The sequence below is a fragment of the Dermacentor silvarum genome, chromosome 7 (genome assembly GCF_013339745.2).
Source record: "Dermacentor silvarum isolate Dsil-2018 chromosome 7, BIME_Dsil_1.4, whole genome shotgun sequence".
NCBI classification, from domain to species: domain Eukaryota; kingdom Metazoa; phylum Arthropoda; class Arachnida; order Ixodida; family Ixodidae; genus Dermacentor; species Dermacentor silvarum.
This window is the reverse complement of record NC_051160.1, coordinates 54,971,682-54,990,501: the sequence shown is the minus strand read 5'-3', so window position 1 is coordinate 54,990,501 and position 18,820 is coordinate 54,971,682. Positions and strand designations below refer to the sequence as shown.

Sequence of the window (18,820 nt, the reverse complement as noted above, 5' to 3'; positions counted from 1 at the left end):
AAAGCCATACTAGGTTTAGACCTAACAAAAGCTTTTGACAACCTATCGCACATCGCGATACTCGAGGCTCTGCAACAACTCGGGGTGGGGGCGAAAATATACAACTACGTAAAAGATTTCCTCAGCAGCAGAACAGCTAACCTACACCTAGGGGGGGCTAAAGTACGACACAATTCGGCTCGGCAGCCAAGGTACACTCCAAGGATCGGTAGTGTCACCGTTTCTCTTTAGCATAGCCATGGCAAACTTGCCATCAAAGCTGAATCACATACTCGATCTCAAACACAGTAATTATGCGGACGACATTACTCTCTGGGTTAACCAGGGCAATGACGCGCAAATAGAGTAACCTTTACAAACAGCAGTAACAACAGTTGAGGACTATGTCCGCACAAGAGGACTGGCGTGCTCTCTAGAAAAATCAGAGCTGCTGCTCCTCCTATGCGGTCTACGAGGTAAGAACAATGCACAGAGTCACCAAAGCAAATCCCATCCCAGTAGTCTCTAAGCTTAGAATACTGGGCCTCCTGATCCAAAACACAGGCAGAGAGTCAGAAACACTAGGCAAACTGGAGATTGCTGTGCTACAAACACTGCGACTGATTATCAGAATCAGCAACAAACATGCGGGCATGAAGAAAGTGCACCTGCACCGATTTGTTCAGACATTCGTGCTCAGCAGGGTTACCTACACCCTACCACACCTTCGCCTAACATCGGCAGAGAAGGCTAGGGTAGAAAATTTACTGCGAAAGGTACACAAAGTGGCCACAGGACTCCCAACGTGTACATCAACGGCCAAGCTATTCACCCTAGGCGTACACAACACCCTGGACGAGATGACAAGCACATCTTACGGCTTAATACAAAAGGCTGTCACAAACATCAGCGGGCCATTTCACGTTAACAAAAACGGGGATCAGATACACACCGACAATGACCCCTAAAGTAGGCATTCCCTTGGAGCAGCAGCAACACCTTAAGATCACGCCCATACCTCGCAACATGCACCCTATCCACCACACAGACAGAAGAGCAGATAGGGCCAAAACACTCCACACGAAGTTTCAAGCAAATAAGGCCGTAACATACGTGGATGTGGCGGAAATACCAAACTGACCGGCCTTCTCAATGGCAGTAGTGAATAACGAAGGACGACTCAAGTCTGGAGGATCAATAAAAGTGGCCAACTCAGAGGTGGCGGAAGACGCGGCTATAGCATTGGCTATCGCTACTACCACCAGTACCATAATAATAAGCGACTCCAAATCTGCAATCCAAAATTTCGCACAGGGTCGAATATCCCCTACCACAAAATCCATCCTCAATCGCAATCGTAACCACCGCACCATCCAAATCATCTGGGCTCCAGCCCACTAGTCGCTTCCAGGTAACGAGGCCGCCCACAACCAGGCTCGAGCATTCATCCTCCGAGCCGAAGGCCATCGACCAACCAGGGACGAGGTTACCGGAGCCGAGAGACCGGGACTGTTGGCACGTGACCGCATGGTAACATATCAGGAGATAACACATTACCGTCTAGCCAGATTAGTTTACCCCCCAGCACACAAAACGCTTACGAAGAGACAGGAAATCGTTTGGAGGCAACTCCAAAAGAATACCTTCCCAACCCCTTTTATACTATCGCGCATTAATACCTCAGTATACTCCAGCTGTAGTAAAGTCTGCCAAAGAGAGAACGCAAATCTCTACCACATACTCTGGGGCTGCTCTCAAACGCAGCAACCTAATAATGCCCAGGGTTCACATATCACTACCCCTCAGCAGTGGGAGGCCACGCTGCTCAGCTCCAACCCGGAAACACAAGCCTGGGTCATGGAGTGGGCAGAGGCAGCCGCCAGGGCACAAGGTCTCTTGGCCGCCTGACCAATAGTGAACTCTCGCAGGCTGAACTTAAGCTCCATGTATATGGTGCTAAATAAATGTTTTTCCTCCTCCTTCAAAAGAACTCCTGTTAAAGCTCATGCTATTTATCGCTTCGACATTTGAGTTCTTGCTGTTTATCTTAGCATATTTTTTTTGTATGCAATATTGTGTTAGCTGCATTTTGTGTGTGGTATAACAAAGATACTTTAGCGAGAGCTTGAGGTATACTTTGCAAAGGCATGATTTAGGGATTTATTTCTGTTTTATTTAGTTCTATATTTTCCAAGCAACGATAACCTAAGATTATGTACAATATATGTCTCATTTTTGCTGTTCAATATAGCTTTCATTTTGTTAAACATATCCTCAATAAAAGCTTGAGGTACTCTTTGAGGATATACACATTAGTTTATTTTAGTTCTATTTTTTCTATGAAAGGTTACTTTATTATGTGTAATGTTTGTTCTAAAATAAAGTTTTGCCGTGGAACCAAAGTTTCAAGGCTAGTATAATTTTTTTATCACGTGAAAAAAACACTACACGATTGCCACACATGCTGGGGAATGTATAAAATTACACTTTGGTCACGTATTTATAACGTATTTCTGCTCAAAACTAATATCCAAACAATCTAACAAATGTCCAGCAATTCCACATAACATCTTTTCAGAGTAAAAAAGAGGACTTTTGACAGTACCACCTACGTTGATTTTACGTAAACTAGATCTATTTGAACCTCGAGATCTATTAGAGGTATTGGATATCTAACTGAAATATCTAATGGACATCCAGGCAATGTTTATGGTTTATAGGGGTGTCTCGGGTGCAGGGAACGTGTCATGACGTCGCCCGAAGTGCTGATTCGACGCATTGTTTTGTCAGTGCCAAGCAGCAGCGACTTGTACGGCCTGTACTTTTTGTACAGTTCAAAGAAGAGTCGGATCTCAGGCGCAAGACCGAGACGACGGGCGGTGCTCCGTGCGTGGACGAGCTGTACGTATCGGCAATTGCGGCGCAGGTGGCCAAGCACGTGTGCCAATCGAGCGCCGACCTTCGAATGGCGCTAGTCCGGTGTTGGGGCGCGGCTGCGCTGGAGGCAGCAATCCACTGGCTGCCCAACGGCATCTCTTTCCACGTGCTGTGGGACTGTACTACCATGACTATGACACCTGAGTGCACGGTGAAACTGCTGGTGCAGACGTGGTGGCGCACCGACGTGCGACGAGCCGCCATGAGACGCACGCGCGGACCGATCATCAATGTGCATCAATGAGCACCCAACAAGCATCGAGGGATGTGGTACAAGTATCAATGCCTTCCACTTTCCGCCTGAACTACCCCAATTGTAGGGTTAGTGTAGACTGTTCGGAAGTCAGAGTTGAGAAGCCATGTAAAGTTGCAGACAGGGTAAACTGCTGGAGCAACTACAAGAGCAACTTTATACTGAAATTTCTAGTTGGGATCACGCCATCCATCCACATTCATTTCGGATGTGTCTGGTGGCAGGTCAAACGACACGTCCATCATCGCCAACTCTGGGTTGATTAATCTGCTTTAACAGGGGGATATGGTGATGGCGGACAAAGGTTTTCTCCATGTAAAGTGCGACTTGGAAAGTAAGGACGTCACACTTGTCATAGCACCATTTGCAAAGGCCAACCAGCAGTTTACGAAGGCAGAGATGAAAGAAACAAAATTGCATTTCATTGCATTCATGTGGAGAGATGCATTCAGCGCATCAATCTTGCATGAAAGTCTAACCCCAGAAGTATCCCATCGACAAGATAATGCATGTGTGCAGCGTACTGGCTAACCTACAAGGTCCTGTCATCAAGGCTGTGTGAGGTGTGAGTGCTCTGAACAGAAGCAAATGTTTCGACTGATGTTTTTATTTTTGCTGTTATTGTACAGGCTGTTGTCGATCCACACTACAAATTTTCCATGGTCAGTGTGGCGCACCTGGTTGACACAGCGACGGTGGCATATTTAAAGGTTGCAAATTCGGAAGCCAGCTCGAAAAGGCAAGCCTGCCTTTGCCAAATCCTTCAAGGCTGCCAAACAGTACCAAAGTGGCACCCAATGAATTCGTGGGGGACGAGGTGTTTCAGCTTCACCATGAATTTCTGCGCCCTTTTCCTGGCGAGAACAAGTCCCCCAGCCACCGAGTGTTCAACTACAAGCTGAGCAGTGCAAGGTATTAGGAGTCTCAAGGAAAAACGTACACACTTTTCAATTTTGGCTTTTATGTTGCAGGCCCATTGTTGAAAATGTGTTACGAATACTAGCAGCCAGGTGGAGAATCCTGCTGAATCGCATAAACCTGCTGCCAAAGAATGCAAGGGTTGTTAGCTTGCTGTGCTTGTTACATTAGCTTGCTGTGCCCTACACAACTTTTTATGCACAGTGAAAGAATATGTGCCGGCTCCGCAGAAAGCAAAAACGAATACGGGAATATTACTCCTGGGCAGTAGAGGGACAGCACCCAGAGCAGTTCTCCGTGACCTGGAGCCAACGGCTTCAAGAAATTACTCCAAAAGTGCAGGTGAAGTGCGCAACATTTTCTAGCAGCACTTCATGAATGAGGAAGCTGTGTCGTGGCAGTGGGCACATGGTAGTGTGCAAGCACTAGTACTAAATACTAAATCGCATAGTGCTGCGATTTAGTATTTTAGTTCCTCCATGCTGTCTCGTACTACGAAGGCTCAATTAGTGATACTTTTTTTAAAGAAAATGCATGGTTTATTCCAATAAATTCAAAGATGTCCCTCATGAGAATTTTCTTAATCACATGTGTGTCTGCTGAAAATTTCAATTTGAAGTGTCGTCCTTACTTGCTTTGGAAATGACCACAGTTTGCGTCCCAATTCGGCCAATCATGGCTTCCTCATCTTCATATTTTTCCAGCAGTTGCTGCAATGACTATTCCCCTGACGGCTTTGGATTTCTTCCTAACCTTTCGCGATGCACTCTTTACCACGCTTCCGTGAGATTGCAGGCATGTTCGCGGGCACCTTGTAGAAAGTGTACGCAACATGCTCAGAGACCTGCGCACTGACATTGCTGCAATTCCAGGCGGCCTCGTCTCAGTGCTACAGCCTTTGGACGTGTCTTTGAACAAGCACCTCAAGGACAACGTTCGAAGGCTGTACCCAAACTGAATGGCAGGAGGACAGCATGCACTCACTCCAGGTGGGAAAATTAAGAGGCCGTCAGCAGAAACGCCATGTGGCTGGATTTCTGAAGCGTGGCGAGTGATTTCCCACGACGTCGTCAGAGAAAGCTTCAAGAGGACTGGAATATCTAACGCACTAGATGCAAGCAAAGGCATGTTATGGAATTCAAAAAAATTTGAGTCCACATTTAGCAATGATGACCACGTGCTCACTGACTCTGGATAGAGGGGAGAGAGGAGCATGCATGGCATCTGCCAATAAATTTTTTGTATGTACAGTCCAATGTCTTTCACGCATTCATTAAAAAAGGGTAAGTAGGTAGCTTTTCGTTTTACTTTTCTACTGCATATACCGTATTTATTCGAATCTAGGCCGATAGCTTTTTTTCAAATAATCATATTCCAAACTCTAGGGTCAGCTTAGATTCGAGGATTTTAAAAAGCGCGCCAGTTTTTCATTGAAACAGCTAAATACGGTCCATAGCTAGCACCATCTAGAAATCGCAGCAGCTACTAGCCGTGCCAGTAGCCAACCGTAGTATCGTACACACGCGAGGTCGCCATTTTGACCTGTGTCGTATCATCTGACGACCGTATCAGTGTGCATCGTGGCGTTACCGCGATGACACCAAGCAGGAGATGCCATTACAGTGCCGCTTTCAAGCGAAAAGTTGTGATAGCAGCATCGTCGAACCTTCAAGCCGGGCAGGACTTTGGCATCGATGAGAAGAACGTCCGTCGTTGGAGGGGACGACAGAAGCATTTTGCGTGCACCACAACGAGGATGGCATTTACTGGATCAAAAAAAGGCTGTCATCACGAAGTGGTTACAGCTTTAGCAGACTTTGTTCGGACGCAGAGAGCAGTAACAACAGTAACAACAGAAGTGCTCCAAGCGAAAGCAAGGGAGCTTTCAAGGGAGCGAGGCCTAACGCCAAAGGATTTCAAAGCCAGCCAGGGCTGGCTTCAGAAATTCATGAAGCGCTTCGGCTTCAGCCTCCGACGTCACACATCAATCACCCAAAGGTTGCCAAGCGATTTTGAGAAAAAGCTGATAGCTTTTCAGCGCTACGTGCTGCGAATGAGAGAAGCAGCAGGCTACAACCTTGGTCAAATCGGCAACACCAACCAGACAACTGTTTATTTTGATATGCCAGTGGCATACACCGTGGATGAAAAGGGTGCCAAGAAAGTGAAGGTGCACTCTGCGGGCTACGAGAAGCACCACGCAACTGTGATGCTGTGCTGCACAGCTGATGGACATAAACTCCCTCCTTATATTTAAAAGGAAGACACTGCCTGCTCGAGAAACTTTCCCAAGAAATGTCATTGTGCGGGCAAATGAGAACATCTGGATGACGGGTGCGATGGTGGAAGAGTGGGTTAAGATTGTGTGGTGACAGCGTCCAGGAGCCCTTTTGATGAAGACCTCGCTCCTTGTCCTCGACTCATATTGTGGGCACTTGAGCGACAACATCAAGGCTGCGCTCGTCCACGCGAACACGGACCTCGCTGTCTTACCGGGCGGCATGACGGGCCAGTTGCAGCCACTTGATGTCTGCATAAACAAACTTTTCAAGATCGTCTGCGGAAATATTACATGGACTGGTTTACTGATGAAGACCACATGCTAACGGCAACGGGCCGCATCACACGGCATCGCTATCGCAGCTGGCGGGCTGGGTAGCTGCAGTGTGGGACGACATCCCAGGTCCTTTGATCGTGCGCTCCTTTAAAAAATGCAGCATATCTAATGCGCTTGACGGTACCGAAGATAGTGCACTGTTTGAAGATGACAGTGACAAGGAAAACAGCGACGAGTCTAGCAGCGACGACGACGTTCAATGAGCTCTGCACGTTCAGATTCAATAAATGCTGTTTTCATTTTGTGAATGCTGTCCTCGACTTTTTTGTTCGGCCTACGATCGAGGTTAGCTTTTTTTTTCTGGCTGCAGACTTTAGAGGGTCGGCTTAGAATCGTGGTCGGCCTAGATTCGAGTAAATACAGTATTGGTAAATGTGAGAGTAGTCATATTGTTGACACACGTTTGAATTTAATGCGTGAAAATGTGAGCCGAAAATTTTACCCCGAGTAATAAACACCCCAAACTTGGAGCTGTATTTTCTGAGAAAAAGAAAACGTCGCTGATTACACGAGCGAATACGGTGTTTTATAAATATCCTTGTCGACTAATGCATCTACTAACGGATTAACCTACTATCCTTTTCAAAACAAGGAAGAGAATACGAGATGTTGTTAGTGTCGGTTTTGTTTTGAATAGGTGAAGGTGGTCCTGTTCGTGCTGTCTATATATATAGGTGATGATGTTTGAAATAAAGATAATTCCAAATACATAAAGAATGCCCACAGCAAATATTTCTCTTCCTAGAGCCCAAGTTTCAGACAAAGTGCTCATGCTGAATAGCAGTCTTCTATTGACCTTGATGGGACACTTGTCAGACAACTTTTGAGGCAGTCAATGCATGACCTAGTCAGGCAACACAATTGTAGGCATTCTTCATTCTGCCATGCATCATTGGCTTGACTAGAGAAAGGAATAAGTCAGAGTCAACTCTTTACTGCACAGTGTGCCAAATTTGGCACACAGTGTAATCTTGTTGATACAATTCTGCATAATATTTATTTGGTACATACTGCCGGCCTGAATGTCAGGCCTTGGGCAGGAGCAACGTTACTAGATCCTGCCAGTTCTCAAACTGATGAGCTCCGCCTGACGCCGTTCCGTTGCGCTCCGCGCGGGGGCGCGCTCGGCGAGTTTGCCCGGCAAGTCGACAAGGCGGCGGACCAGGACGGCTGGACGAGCGTTGTAAACAGCCCGCTGCAGTGTGTTTGGTAAAGTTTGCGCAAGTGCCAACAGATGTTTGTGGACCGTGCCGGCAAGTGTATGAACCATGCCACGCTGTTTCGTACCGGGTGTAAAAGTGGGTACAATTCCGTTCTATCTGCAGGTGAGACGAGACATTTTTTCAGGCCTAAACGCCTTGCACTATGGCAGCGAGCAGTACCCAGGCAGGACAAAAGCTTTCAAGCACGTGTTGTTTGTGACCTTAACTTCCGCGATGGTGACATTTTGAAAGTCTTCGAGCACAACATTTGTGGTGAGGTGGCAACGATACTGCGCGACAAATGGGCACTGAAAGACGACGCCGTGCCTCGGCTGTTTCCGAATTGCCCGAGCTACCTTTCGAAACCGACATGGAAACCCAAAGCACCTGCTCGCAGACTCTCCCCGGCGAAAAGCAAGCCCCGAAAAGGACAAGGTAAGCAGTCGATTTCAGCAGTTGGTGATGGCAACAACGAAGCAGAAAACATCGGGACGACAGATAGTAGTGAACCTTTGTTTGACATGCTAACTCGCTTGGCGGAAGGGGGACAGAAGATTGAAGGCTCGTCTCTTGACTTTGCTGGACAAACAGCACTACTGTACAAGCTCAGCATAAGAAGTAACATTCCCCGTGTGGAAACGTCAGTGGCGCTGTCGGAGAACCTCGAAATAACTGTCTGCGCGAATGGTCAAGTCGTGCCTCGCAGCGTCTACGCTGGGGAACCGAGCATTCAATTGCACTCATTTGACAACTTGAAATGTTTGATGCGGTACATGGAAAAGCTTAAGCTGTGCCAGGGATGCCCTGCTGAAAAGTACCCGAAAATCGCATCATCACTTGTGGCAACAAAAGAAGGTGAGAAGTGGAGACGCAACACCTGCACTGTATTGAGCCTTAAAGCTACGTGTGCTCAATGTAGGACCTTGGACAAGTTTTTTTTGCAACGTACAAAGCTGCGAAAAGACTGCAGGAAAAAGCAGAGGGTTTGCTTGAAGTCGCTGCGGTGTAAAGGAATTCGTGCAACCTCAAGGCGAGAAAAAATAAAATAAGAACTTGTTTTGATGAAGAGGCAGCTGAGTACAGTTACGGAGGAAGCAATCGACAGCACCCTTAGCGTTCTTCCAGCCAAACAGCAGTTGGCCTTGAAGACAGCTGTCATGGTAGCGAAAGTGAAGTCGAGAAATGTTCGGCGATATGATGCTGAGTGGCTCATGACATGTCTGCTACTGCAAATCTCGAGCCCGAAGGCCTACTCTGATTGCCGACATGCAACTGCTACCGCTGCCATCAGAGACTCGCCTTCGCCAAATAATAAAGAGCATTCCATGCAAATATGGCTTTAATCAAGTTGCGCTCAACAGCATCAAAGGCCATTTCGCTGATGAAAGCCACCTAAGGTGGCTGGGAGTATTGCTCCTTGACGAGGTCAAGTTGAAGCAGGGCGTCTCCTTTAATAAGGCCTCATGCAAAATGGACGGCGTTGTGGACTATGGTGAAGTTACAGCACCAAACTCAGATCAACTTGCCGACCATGCATTGGTACTGATGTTCGTGCCACTATTCGAAGACTGGGTGCAACCAGTCGCCAGCTTTGCAACAAAGGGAGCAGCTCCTGGGAAAGTCCTTGCAGAACTCGTCATGAGTGCTGTTCTGGAACTTCACAAGAACGATGCGTCAGTGCTGGCTGTTATCAGTGACGGGGCCGACAATAAGAGATCTATGTGGAGCCAGTTTGGAGTTTCAGGCAAAGCGAATGCACCGCGCCACTTCATTGAACATCCCTGGGAGCCATCGCAGAATATCTACTTCGTATGTGATGTGCCACACATCGTCAAGTGTATTAGGAAACACCTGAGGAAGCACACCTACGGAATGGTAAAGAAAAAAGCATGCGCAAATGTTCAGTGCAGTTTAACAGTTTGATTTTGTTATTTCCAGGCAGGCAACCTTCGCATCAATTTTGAGCATTATGCGACACTCTATGAAACAGAAAAATAAGCACGTCCGAGTCGTGCCGAAACTCACCGAGGCACATGTTGCACCTGACAACTTAAGAAAAATGAGTGTCAGACTAGCTACACAGGTAAACTTTGTTTTTGTAAAGACATGCCGTTTTTTTTTTTTGTGTACTTATATGTGGAAAAAATGCAATGCTTTTTTGTACAGCTCTTCAGCCGTGGGACAGCTATTGGAATACGCGTCTACAGGGAAGCAAAAGTCGCTGGCTTAGAAGATTCAGAAGGCACTAAGACCTTTACAAGAATGCTGAATGATGTATTCGATGCACTCAACATAAAGCTTCGGTCCCGGGGAATCAGGCGCAATTCCAAGGAGATACAGGAAAGCAGCACAACCAATCTTTCTGGAGCCTAGTCTCACCAGTATGTATGCCGTCGCTTGGCATCATTATTTAATCAATTTTTGTTTTCAGGTCATAAAGCAATTCCTGGACGTCCTGAATGTGACCGAGAAAAATGCATTGGAGAAAGGCACAAAGCTTTTTGCCTCTCAACTGACAACGGAGTCCCTACGTGCCACTGTTGTCAACGCTAGACATCATCAGTTATCTCTTTAACAAGGAAGCAGTGTACATGTTGACTGCCAAGCTAAACCAGAACCCCTTGGAGGTAGCACGAAATATTTCACTTTTAAATTTGAATGTGGTGGTGTAATGGACTTTCCCTCTAATGATTGTTATTTCTCTTTCAGCTGCATTTTGGTCTCACACATTCATTTGGAGGTGATGAGTCACACCCTACAGTCGTGAATTTTTCAGATTTTTCGCCTGTTGAGCCTGTACACGCCCATCAAGACAGCACTACGTGGATGTGTTTAAGGTGAACCAAATGCTGTTCTTGCTTATGTGGAAGACACATTGAAGACCGCTGGAGAAGCTCTCAGGTCAAAAAAGTTGTCGCAGTTTCACCTGAAAGGCGAAGCATCAATTGCGATAGCAAACTTGTAGAGAGCTATACGGAGTAATGATATTAGCTTTATCAGCTGTATAAACTTGGACATGCAGCAGCATCGGCAACACGCAGAACTGTTGTCGACGCCATCGGCGTTTTGCCCGCGTTCGCTCAAAATGCGTGCGGCGTTGGTGACTGTTGCCGGAGCCTCTGATATAAAAACAGAGACGCCTACTTCGGCAGCCCTTAAGCGAGCACGGCGCAGAACGCGTGTTTGTTCTCCGCCGTGCGTTCACTCCCCGTGAAAGACGCGCCCCTCGCTCCCTTTCACTCGCACATACAGCGTTCGGCGCGCGGCGACGATTTCTTCTCCAAATGACGTCATACGGAACCTCACGGCAACGGCGACGCCGACGGCAGAAATCTGCTTTTGAGTGTCCATATAATTGCTATCGCAATAAAAAGAACTAGCTTGTGCACTGAGATTGAAGCTAGGCTACTACAAATGACATCATTTCCATGTATTACTCCTGAGCAAATGAGTGATGAGCACAGCTACTTCAGAGGTTTACCAGACAACAGTGTTGTGTACTACTTAGCTGGATGTGTTGTACACTAAATGAGCAAGCGTAAAGAGAGCCATTTGTGTCTACATGACATTAGTTCAGAAGCTCCTGTCATTGGCTCTGATGCATACCTAACTAGATACCGGAGCTTCAAGGAAGGCAGCCTTAGGCACCCCAGCATCAAGATGCTACACTTCATGAGAGCTGTAAATGAATTTATTTCATTTTCTTATGATGGAAGGTCTCTGTGCGGACCTGTTTCGGAAGGTATTGGACGAGCTGAATGAGTGCAATCTGACGAGGGTGGGTTGTGACCAGCACAAGCCCACGTTCACGTGTCAGCTTCTGTATTTTTCCATCGCGACATGAATGCATTTTTACGCCAGGGATGTCAACCGACGCCTTCAAGCCTGCGAGAAAGTCGCCATCTCCACCAAGAAAGCTCGCCTATTGTGAAGCAGTTGGACATTTGCATTGTGTGCGCGTCCCTTGGGCCTAGCAATAAACGCTTTCGCATCACTGAGAATGAAAGTTCCTTTTTTTTGCTCAGTTTTTGTTTGCAGTAACGAATATCCGCAAACAGCAGCCGCACGTTTGTGGGCAGCTTTGCCACTATAACTTTATGCTTTTCATTCCGCTCATTTATAGCCATATATACACATATAAGCCTCATACAATTGTCCGAAGAGTCCCCTAATGACAGCAGAAATTTGAGGCGCATTGAATGAGTATTTCAGGGCAAAGAACGGCCATTTACAATACACGCCGACGGCGCTTCCTGCTGCACAGCATCAGGCTAACCGTGGCCACCGCGCCGTCTGGTGAGCGGAAACGAAACGGGGCCACGCATCCGCGGCAGCCGCCGTGGGAGTTTGAGAACTGGCAGGATCTAGTAACGTTTGGCAGGAGTGGGTATGAAATAATACAAGAATAGGTGAAACAATACAAGAATACAGCAATTCCGTATCAAGAGCATGCTAACGTTGCGCGTAACAGCATTCGGCACTGCACATAACAAAGTGAGCATACAAAGTCGCAGCTCATTTATGTAAAACAAAACAATACAAGAATAAGTGAAATACAAGGATACAAAATTTCCGTACCAACCGCATTCTAACGTTGCGCGTGACGTGTGACAGCACTCAGCACTGCGCATAACTAAGTCGTATTCGATATCGCAGCTCTTCAAAAAAAGAAAGGAACGAACGAACGCACATGAGTAAAATGCATGCATGACAAATACGCATGATAAATAGAAGGCAAGTACTTATCACAAACGTTCAAGCGCGCACATGAAAGACGAAATAGTGGGGCTTTCGACCACCTTTTCCGAATACCTTTTTTTCCTTTTTTCTTTTCCTGGCCCCTCCCCAACATCTCATAAAGCATTTTTTTCATAAGGTTATTGCAATTGCGTTTTTACTTGAAACTGGATAATATGACTGCAAGTGGCCTTTTAGTGTACTAGCTTAAACAACATTCCAAAGGCCCAGGAACAATGTGTTTAGCTCCAGCCAAACTGGAGGAGAAATGCATGCAGCACACTGCCAGCAGTAAAATTTTGCTGCAGCAGTGCGGCCACACCAACTGGCGGTGTCTCGCTACTCAGTTGAGTGAGGAAACCCCCGGTGGCTTTTTTTTAACTTCCAGAAGAACCTCTTTTATGGGCATTGAGAACAAGAAAGTTCAGTGCAAATTAACGAGCCATTCGAAAGTTGCTGAATAAAAGTGTGTATGCTGCGGTTTGTGTGGTGTCAAGTGATGCTGCTCTCGATAATGTGTTATGCGGAACAGTATCACTCGATGTCACACGAACCTTTGCTATTTTGTGACCAGGCAATCAGATTTTCTCTTTTTTTTTTGAGCTTGCTTTAGGTAATACGATTTTCGGATGCATTTTATTTTCTGGTTCGCTTGAAGAGTGTATCAATGAGATTCCACAGTACATACTAGGTTTTTTATACGAAATCGCAATAAGATAAGCTGGGAAAATGAAACAAAATATAACTACTGTAATGTGACACAACACGTGCTGCTACATATTAAAGCTAACCAAAGCAGAATAAGTGCTTGCTCCGTAGAAGAAAAAAAAAACAATAATAACTAAGAATTTTTAGCACATGGCCCTGTGCGAAAACTTTTGTTTGCATTTTAAGTACATTCTAACGGTATTGATATTGTATATGACGGGTAAACAAGACGCAAAAAAAATTTTTATATTCATTATAAAACAGGGAATCTGGACCAAAATTCGGTATGTGCTTTATCTCAACATTTACAGATACATTTTCAGTTCCAGAACTTGTTCTTGGGCGGTGAGAGGGTGTTGCCATCGAGCGTAGCATGGTAGCAGTGTTGGTGTCGCCGACACGTGCATGGCTTTTAATGCATTAGCATTCGTACGGTACTTCACATGTATCTAACTATTTTCGCGCCTACCTAAGTCACTGGGTAGTCCGAGGTCGAAGGTTAGCACATTGAGCTGCTCTGCTGAGATGACAGGGCTCGAAAGCAACCATCGAACCAACTTGGGTCACTGAGTATGTGCCGATAGCTGCATTTACATGAATACGAGAACTAGCACATCGCATCACATCAGGTTTCTAGAGCATCACATCCATGTAAACAGGGCTAATGCGCTAGGAAAGCACGTCACATTAATGCACCAGACAGGGATGGATTGAGACGAGCAAGTTGAATTTGAGAGTGCATGTAAACGTGATCGCATCGCATCCGGAATTATGGGAATGGAATTTGCTGCAGATCTGCTGCACTCGCCGAGCTGCCAGACAGCACGATCGGTGAGAAAATGGGAACCCTGAAAGCGACGCCAGAAGTGCTGCTTTGGCTACGATGTGCTACACCGTATGCCGCCACCATCACACCAGGGGTAATTCGATAGATGTAAATGCTGGCGCAATGCATTACTGGTGATGCACCAGGAAATGTGACGTGCTGCTGTCGCATTCATGCAAACGCGGCTATTGTGTACATACAGGGTCCATTATGAAAGTAATGTGCATGATGTTATTGTGACGTGACTATTCATGCCAGCACAGCAAAACCGCTTGGGCAATGTGGTGAAGGGTCTGCCCTTCCAACGCAGCTGGTTGCCAGTTTGCTCGGAGCAGTGTGAGCGGAAAGACGTGCCTCCACGTTAAGCGTTTTTTTTTTTTACTTTGTAACATGGCACGATGGAGAATTCGCTTGAAGAGTGCGATCCTCCGAACGCTAATTTTCCTTGAACTCACGAGCCTTCTAAAACTGGTTTCAGATGACAATAAAGCTGGCCTTGACGAAGAAAATTATCCTCAGCCAAGGCTGTGGCAGATCCGACTAGTATTTGAGATGGTAGAGAAGCGTTGCTGCGCTGTTTACAAGCCAGAATGCGATGTCTCTGTTGACGAGAGCCACCTTTTGTACAAGGGGTGCCTCGCTTAGAAGCAATACCTGCCTCTCCAAAGGGCCCGGTTCAGTCGTTCGGTTTACGTTACTGGGACTTTCACTTCAATAAAGACCAGTATGAGAGTAATATGAGTGGTAACAGAAGGTGTGGAGTATGCACAATTACAAGCAAAAATAAATGGCCATCTTCTCATTGCATGGTGATTAGTAATATGATGATGGCCAGCATTAGAACCGTTTCGCACTTCGACCTGAACACAGAAGGGCTCCAGCGTGTTTATTACATGTTGAAGCTGTATACAGCTAGGCTCTTGCACAGCACTTCCCTCACCCTTCCTTTTATTCCTGACACAGATGGATCACTGTTTACAATATTTGTGGACAGTACAGCCGACGCCAGCGTTGCACTGCCATCAACCTCACTGACTGCGGGCACTGCTGTGCCATTTCGTGCTTAGACTCCTGGCTATTTCGACGCTTCAAGTGAAACGCAGGCTATGTGCACTGCTGCAGTGCCCTTTCCGCAGAGCCCTGAGCAGGAAGACAGCCTCTTCTATTAGCACGAGCTTTGGAGTGGGGACAAGACGCGTTTTAAAATTTAAAATATATGGAGCTTAGGGGACCTACTTCTCAAGAAGGATGGCTTTCGACAACTATCATTTACTTTTTCATTAAACAGTGTGGCTGAAGAGTAAAATGCATTTGCTGGGGAATAAATATGTTCAATTATTTTATGCCATCAGTGTAACGACTTCCATTTATCATAACTGCATTTGGGCTTGTTTTTGTGGTTGACAATGTTCACAAATGACAATTGCGGATTCCCACCTTTTTGGACATTTTTGCCAGGTGAAATTACCAGTTAGCCCGGCACAAGTTAGCATTGCGATTAATGAAACTCGCTTGTGGCAATTTCGCCTCAACGTTTAAAACAAATTCAGCCATCTACCTAAACATGCATGAAAACAATGCACCTGTACATTTCTTTAACCTAAATGATGTATGCCTACAATCTAAATTTAATGTTCAACTAGTATTTACCTATTTTGGGATAACTGTGCTGCTTAATTGTCCTTGTTTAGAAAGGGGTACCTCTTTTTGCCTGGTCAGCCTGTTAAAGCATTATTGCGGCATGTAGCATGCAAATGAATAAAGACATACGCCTTGGGTAAAAGCATCACAGGTTTGTGCATTTATGAGGTAGTTGTTTCCTCAATAGTTATATCCAAGTATCTTAAGCAGTGAGTTTATTGACTACTTCATGAGTGTTGGACTTCCACGCACTGTTTCAGTACAAAGAAAGTTTTGTGGATCGGCCTGGACCAGCTTATTTCCACGGAGTTTGAGTGCATCGTGAGTGCATTGCAGATGCAGAACAAGTGGAATACAGTAGAACCTCGCTGATACGTTCCCACTTAATACGATTTCCCGGCTCCTACGTTCGCAATCGCGAAAAATAAACATCACCCCATAGAGGAATGTGTTAATACGTTCCGGTTAATACGTTCCCAGAAAATACGATTATTCGGCAGCAATGTTCAGCATTGCGGCAAACTGTGGTCGTATGATACGTTCTGCAGCGAAAAATTATCATTCAGGTGTGCAAAAACGCCGCTCTCATGTGCTTGTGAAGCGCTAAGTGGGAGACAGCCGCCGCACAGCTTCTCTGCAGTGCTCAATTTCCCCCTCCGCGACTTCTCTGCATTGCTCGTTTGCCCGAAGTGATGAAGCGCGGCAACAGCGGCGAGCGAATTGACCTTTGCGCTACCTCGCCCCTCGCTTCAATGCGAACTACTAAGCGGCGAAAACAGCACGCGGCGGACTCCCCGTCGCAGATCACTTTCAAGATAGGCTGCCAGCGCGATCGTATCGCCGAAGTGGAACGTCGCAGAATAGACACTGTTTCCGTCCACTGAAACCCTTCTGTGTTGCTTTGCTGGCGAAAATCCTCTCCTACTGTTTGCGCCAGTACCGCACGCAAGTTTCGGGTTCTCCGAATGGTACCACAGATTTAGTGTCGTACTCAATTCTAACGCGCATGCGCAGTTATTTTTTTTTTTGGCTCCACCGCATTAGCTGCACTAAAATTAGCTGTACAGTTGCGCCGCTTCTGCTGGTGGCAGCTGATGCAAGGTTTAGTGCAAGGCTACACGCAGCTCAGTAGTGCGCAATTCGTGACAGTTTCGGTTGGTAGCGATAGCATGCAGCTGAGCATGGCGTCAAGGAAGCGCAAGCCTTTGTCGATTAAGGACAAGCTGAATATCCTAGCGGCTGTCGATAGGAACCCGAAGAGGAAGCGAATCGACATAGCAAACGAACTTGGACTGCCAGCGGCTACTGTGAATACCGTTGTGTCGAAGCGGAAAGGGATCGAGACGAACGCCATGGCATTCAGCGGCGCAACAAAACAAGCTTGTGAAGCCCATCATGGGGAGCTGGAGGAGGCGCTATTGAAGTGGTTTAAACAAGCGCGGGCCTCTGGAGTTAACTTCAACGGCAGCGTGCTTAAGGAGAAAGCCCTCGAAGTTGTCGATGCTCTTGGGATTGACGACTTCACCACCTCCAATGGGTGGATAAGTCGCTTTCGAGCTAGGCATGGCATCGCCTACCGGCAGGTGAATGGGGAGGCAGCAAGCGTGAATCTGGCCGACGTCGATAAGTGGTTATCGCTGCTCCCCACCATAATTATTTTCATCCACGCGACGTTTACAACGCGGATGAACTAGGTCTTTTTTTTCGAGTTCAGCCTAGCAAGTCGTTAAGCATGAAGGGTGAGCCCTGCCACGGTGGAAAAGTCAGCAAAGAATGAGTAACTGAGTTGCTTTGTTGCAATGAAGACGGCAGCGACATGATGAAGCCGTGGATGATTGGGAAGGCGAAATACCCGACATACCTGCGGAACATCGCTCGTCTGCCTTGTGTCTACAAGAACACGAAGGCGTGGATGACTTGCGAACTTTTTGAATGCTTCCAGCGTTACTTTGACGGACGACTCGGATGCAATGCGCGCAGTGGCCTGCTGTTTTTAGACAACTGCGCAGCCCATCCAAAGGACCCGTCAATCCTTCGCAACCTTCGTGTGGTGTTTTTACCAGCAAACGCGACCAACGTCATCTGCAGCCTCTTGACGCTGGTATTATCAAGAACGCCAATCATTTGTACCGTAAGTGCATTGTGCCACGCTTTCTTGCTCGCCTGTCACGTGGCCAAGACCCCGGGAAACTATCACTTCTCGATGCGATGTACTACTTCAACACTTCTTGGGAGAGTGTGAAGCGAGAAACGGTTAATAACTGCTTCAAGAAGTGCGGCTTTCGGCGTCAGCCTGCAGCCGAGGATACAGAGTGCAGCGAAGGCGACCCCGTGGTGTGCGACTATGACATGGATGAGGAATTCCTGTCTACTGGTGTCGATGTGCCCTTCACCGAGTTCGTCGCGATTGAGAACGATGTCCCGACTTGCGAGCCGCAAAGTGTCGCCGAGATCATAGCGGAGGTGGTGGCGGACGAGGCGCCTGAAGACGGCGGCAAGAACGAAGGCTTGCGCCCACCGGCTACCTTCGCCGAAGCCCTTGCTGGCCTGGAAGCCTTACAAAGCTTCTTTCGCACGAAAGACAACGAAAATGCGGACAAGGGTCTGCAATATGTGCAGAAGGAGTTGTTCCTGTCGAAGGGTGAGACGCACCAGCAGAAAATAACTATGTTTTGCAAGAAATAAATGTTTTCTGCCCTTGCACCTCAATATGGGCTGGTCAGCTTTTTACTGGATTCAGATCGTACGTTTTCCCGGATCGTACGTTTATTTTTCCTGTATTTTTTGAAAACGTATGAACGAGGTTCTACTGTACCTTGGAGAGTGCCCTCAAGCGCAGTACAAGAAAATGGCGACACCCGGGTTATTTGGGGGTATGAGGAGTGAGTACAGTCCATTACTGCCATTATTTCGTAGAGCAGCTTTACAGTATTTTATTTTCCCTCACGAATCGGCTGACATGCTGGAGTGAGAACACCATACAACACCAACAGTCCTCCTGG

At 46.8% G+C, this 18,820-nt stretch overlaps 1 protein-coding gene and 1 pseudogene across 1 annotated transcript; both read left to right on the top strand.

The window, feature by feature from the left end:
• Window positions 1–5,402: 5,402 nt before the first annotated feature.
• LOC125946753 (uncharacterized) lies at window positions 5,403–11,837 on the top strand (annotated as a pseudogene).
• A 5,162-nt stretch (window positions 11,838–16,999) lies between these two features.
• On the top strand, window positions 17,000–17,512 carry LOC119458869 (major centromere autoantigen B). The gene has a single exon (XM_037720732.1). The coding sequence runs from the start codon at window positions 17,000–17,002 to the stop codon at window positions 17,510–17,512; it is 513 nt and encodes a 170-aa protein (XP_037576660.1).
• The last annotated feature ends 1,308 nt before the right edge of the window (window positions 17,513–18,820 follow it).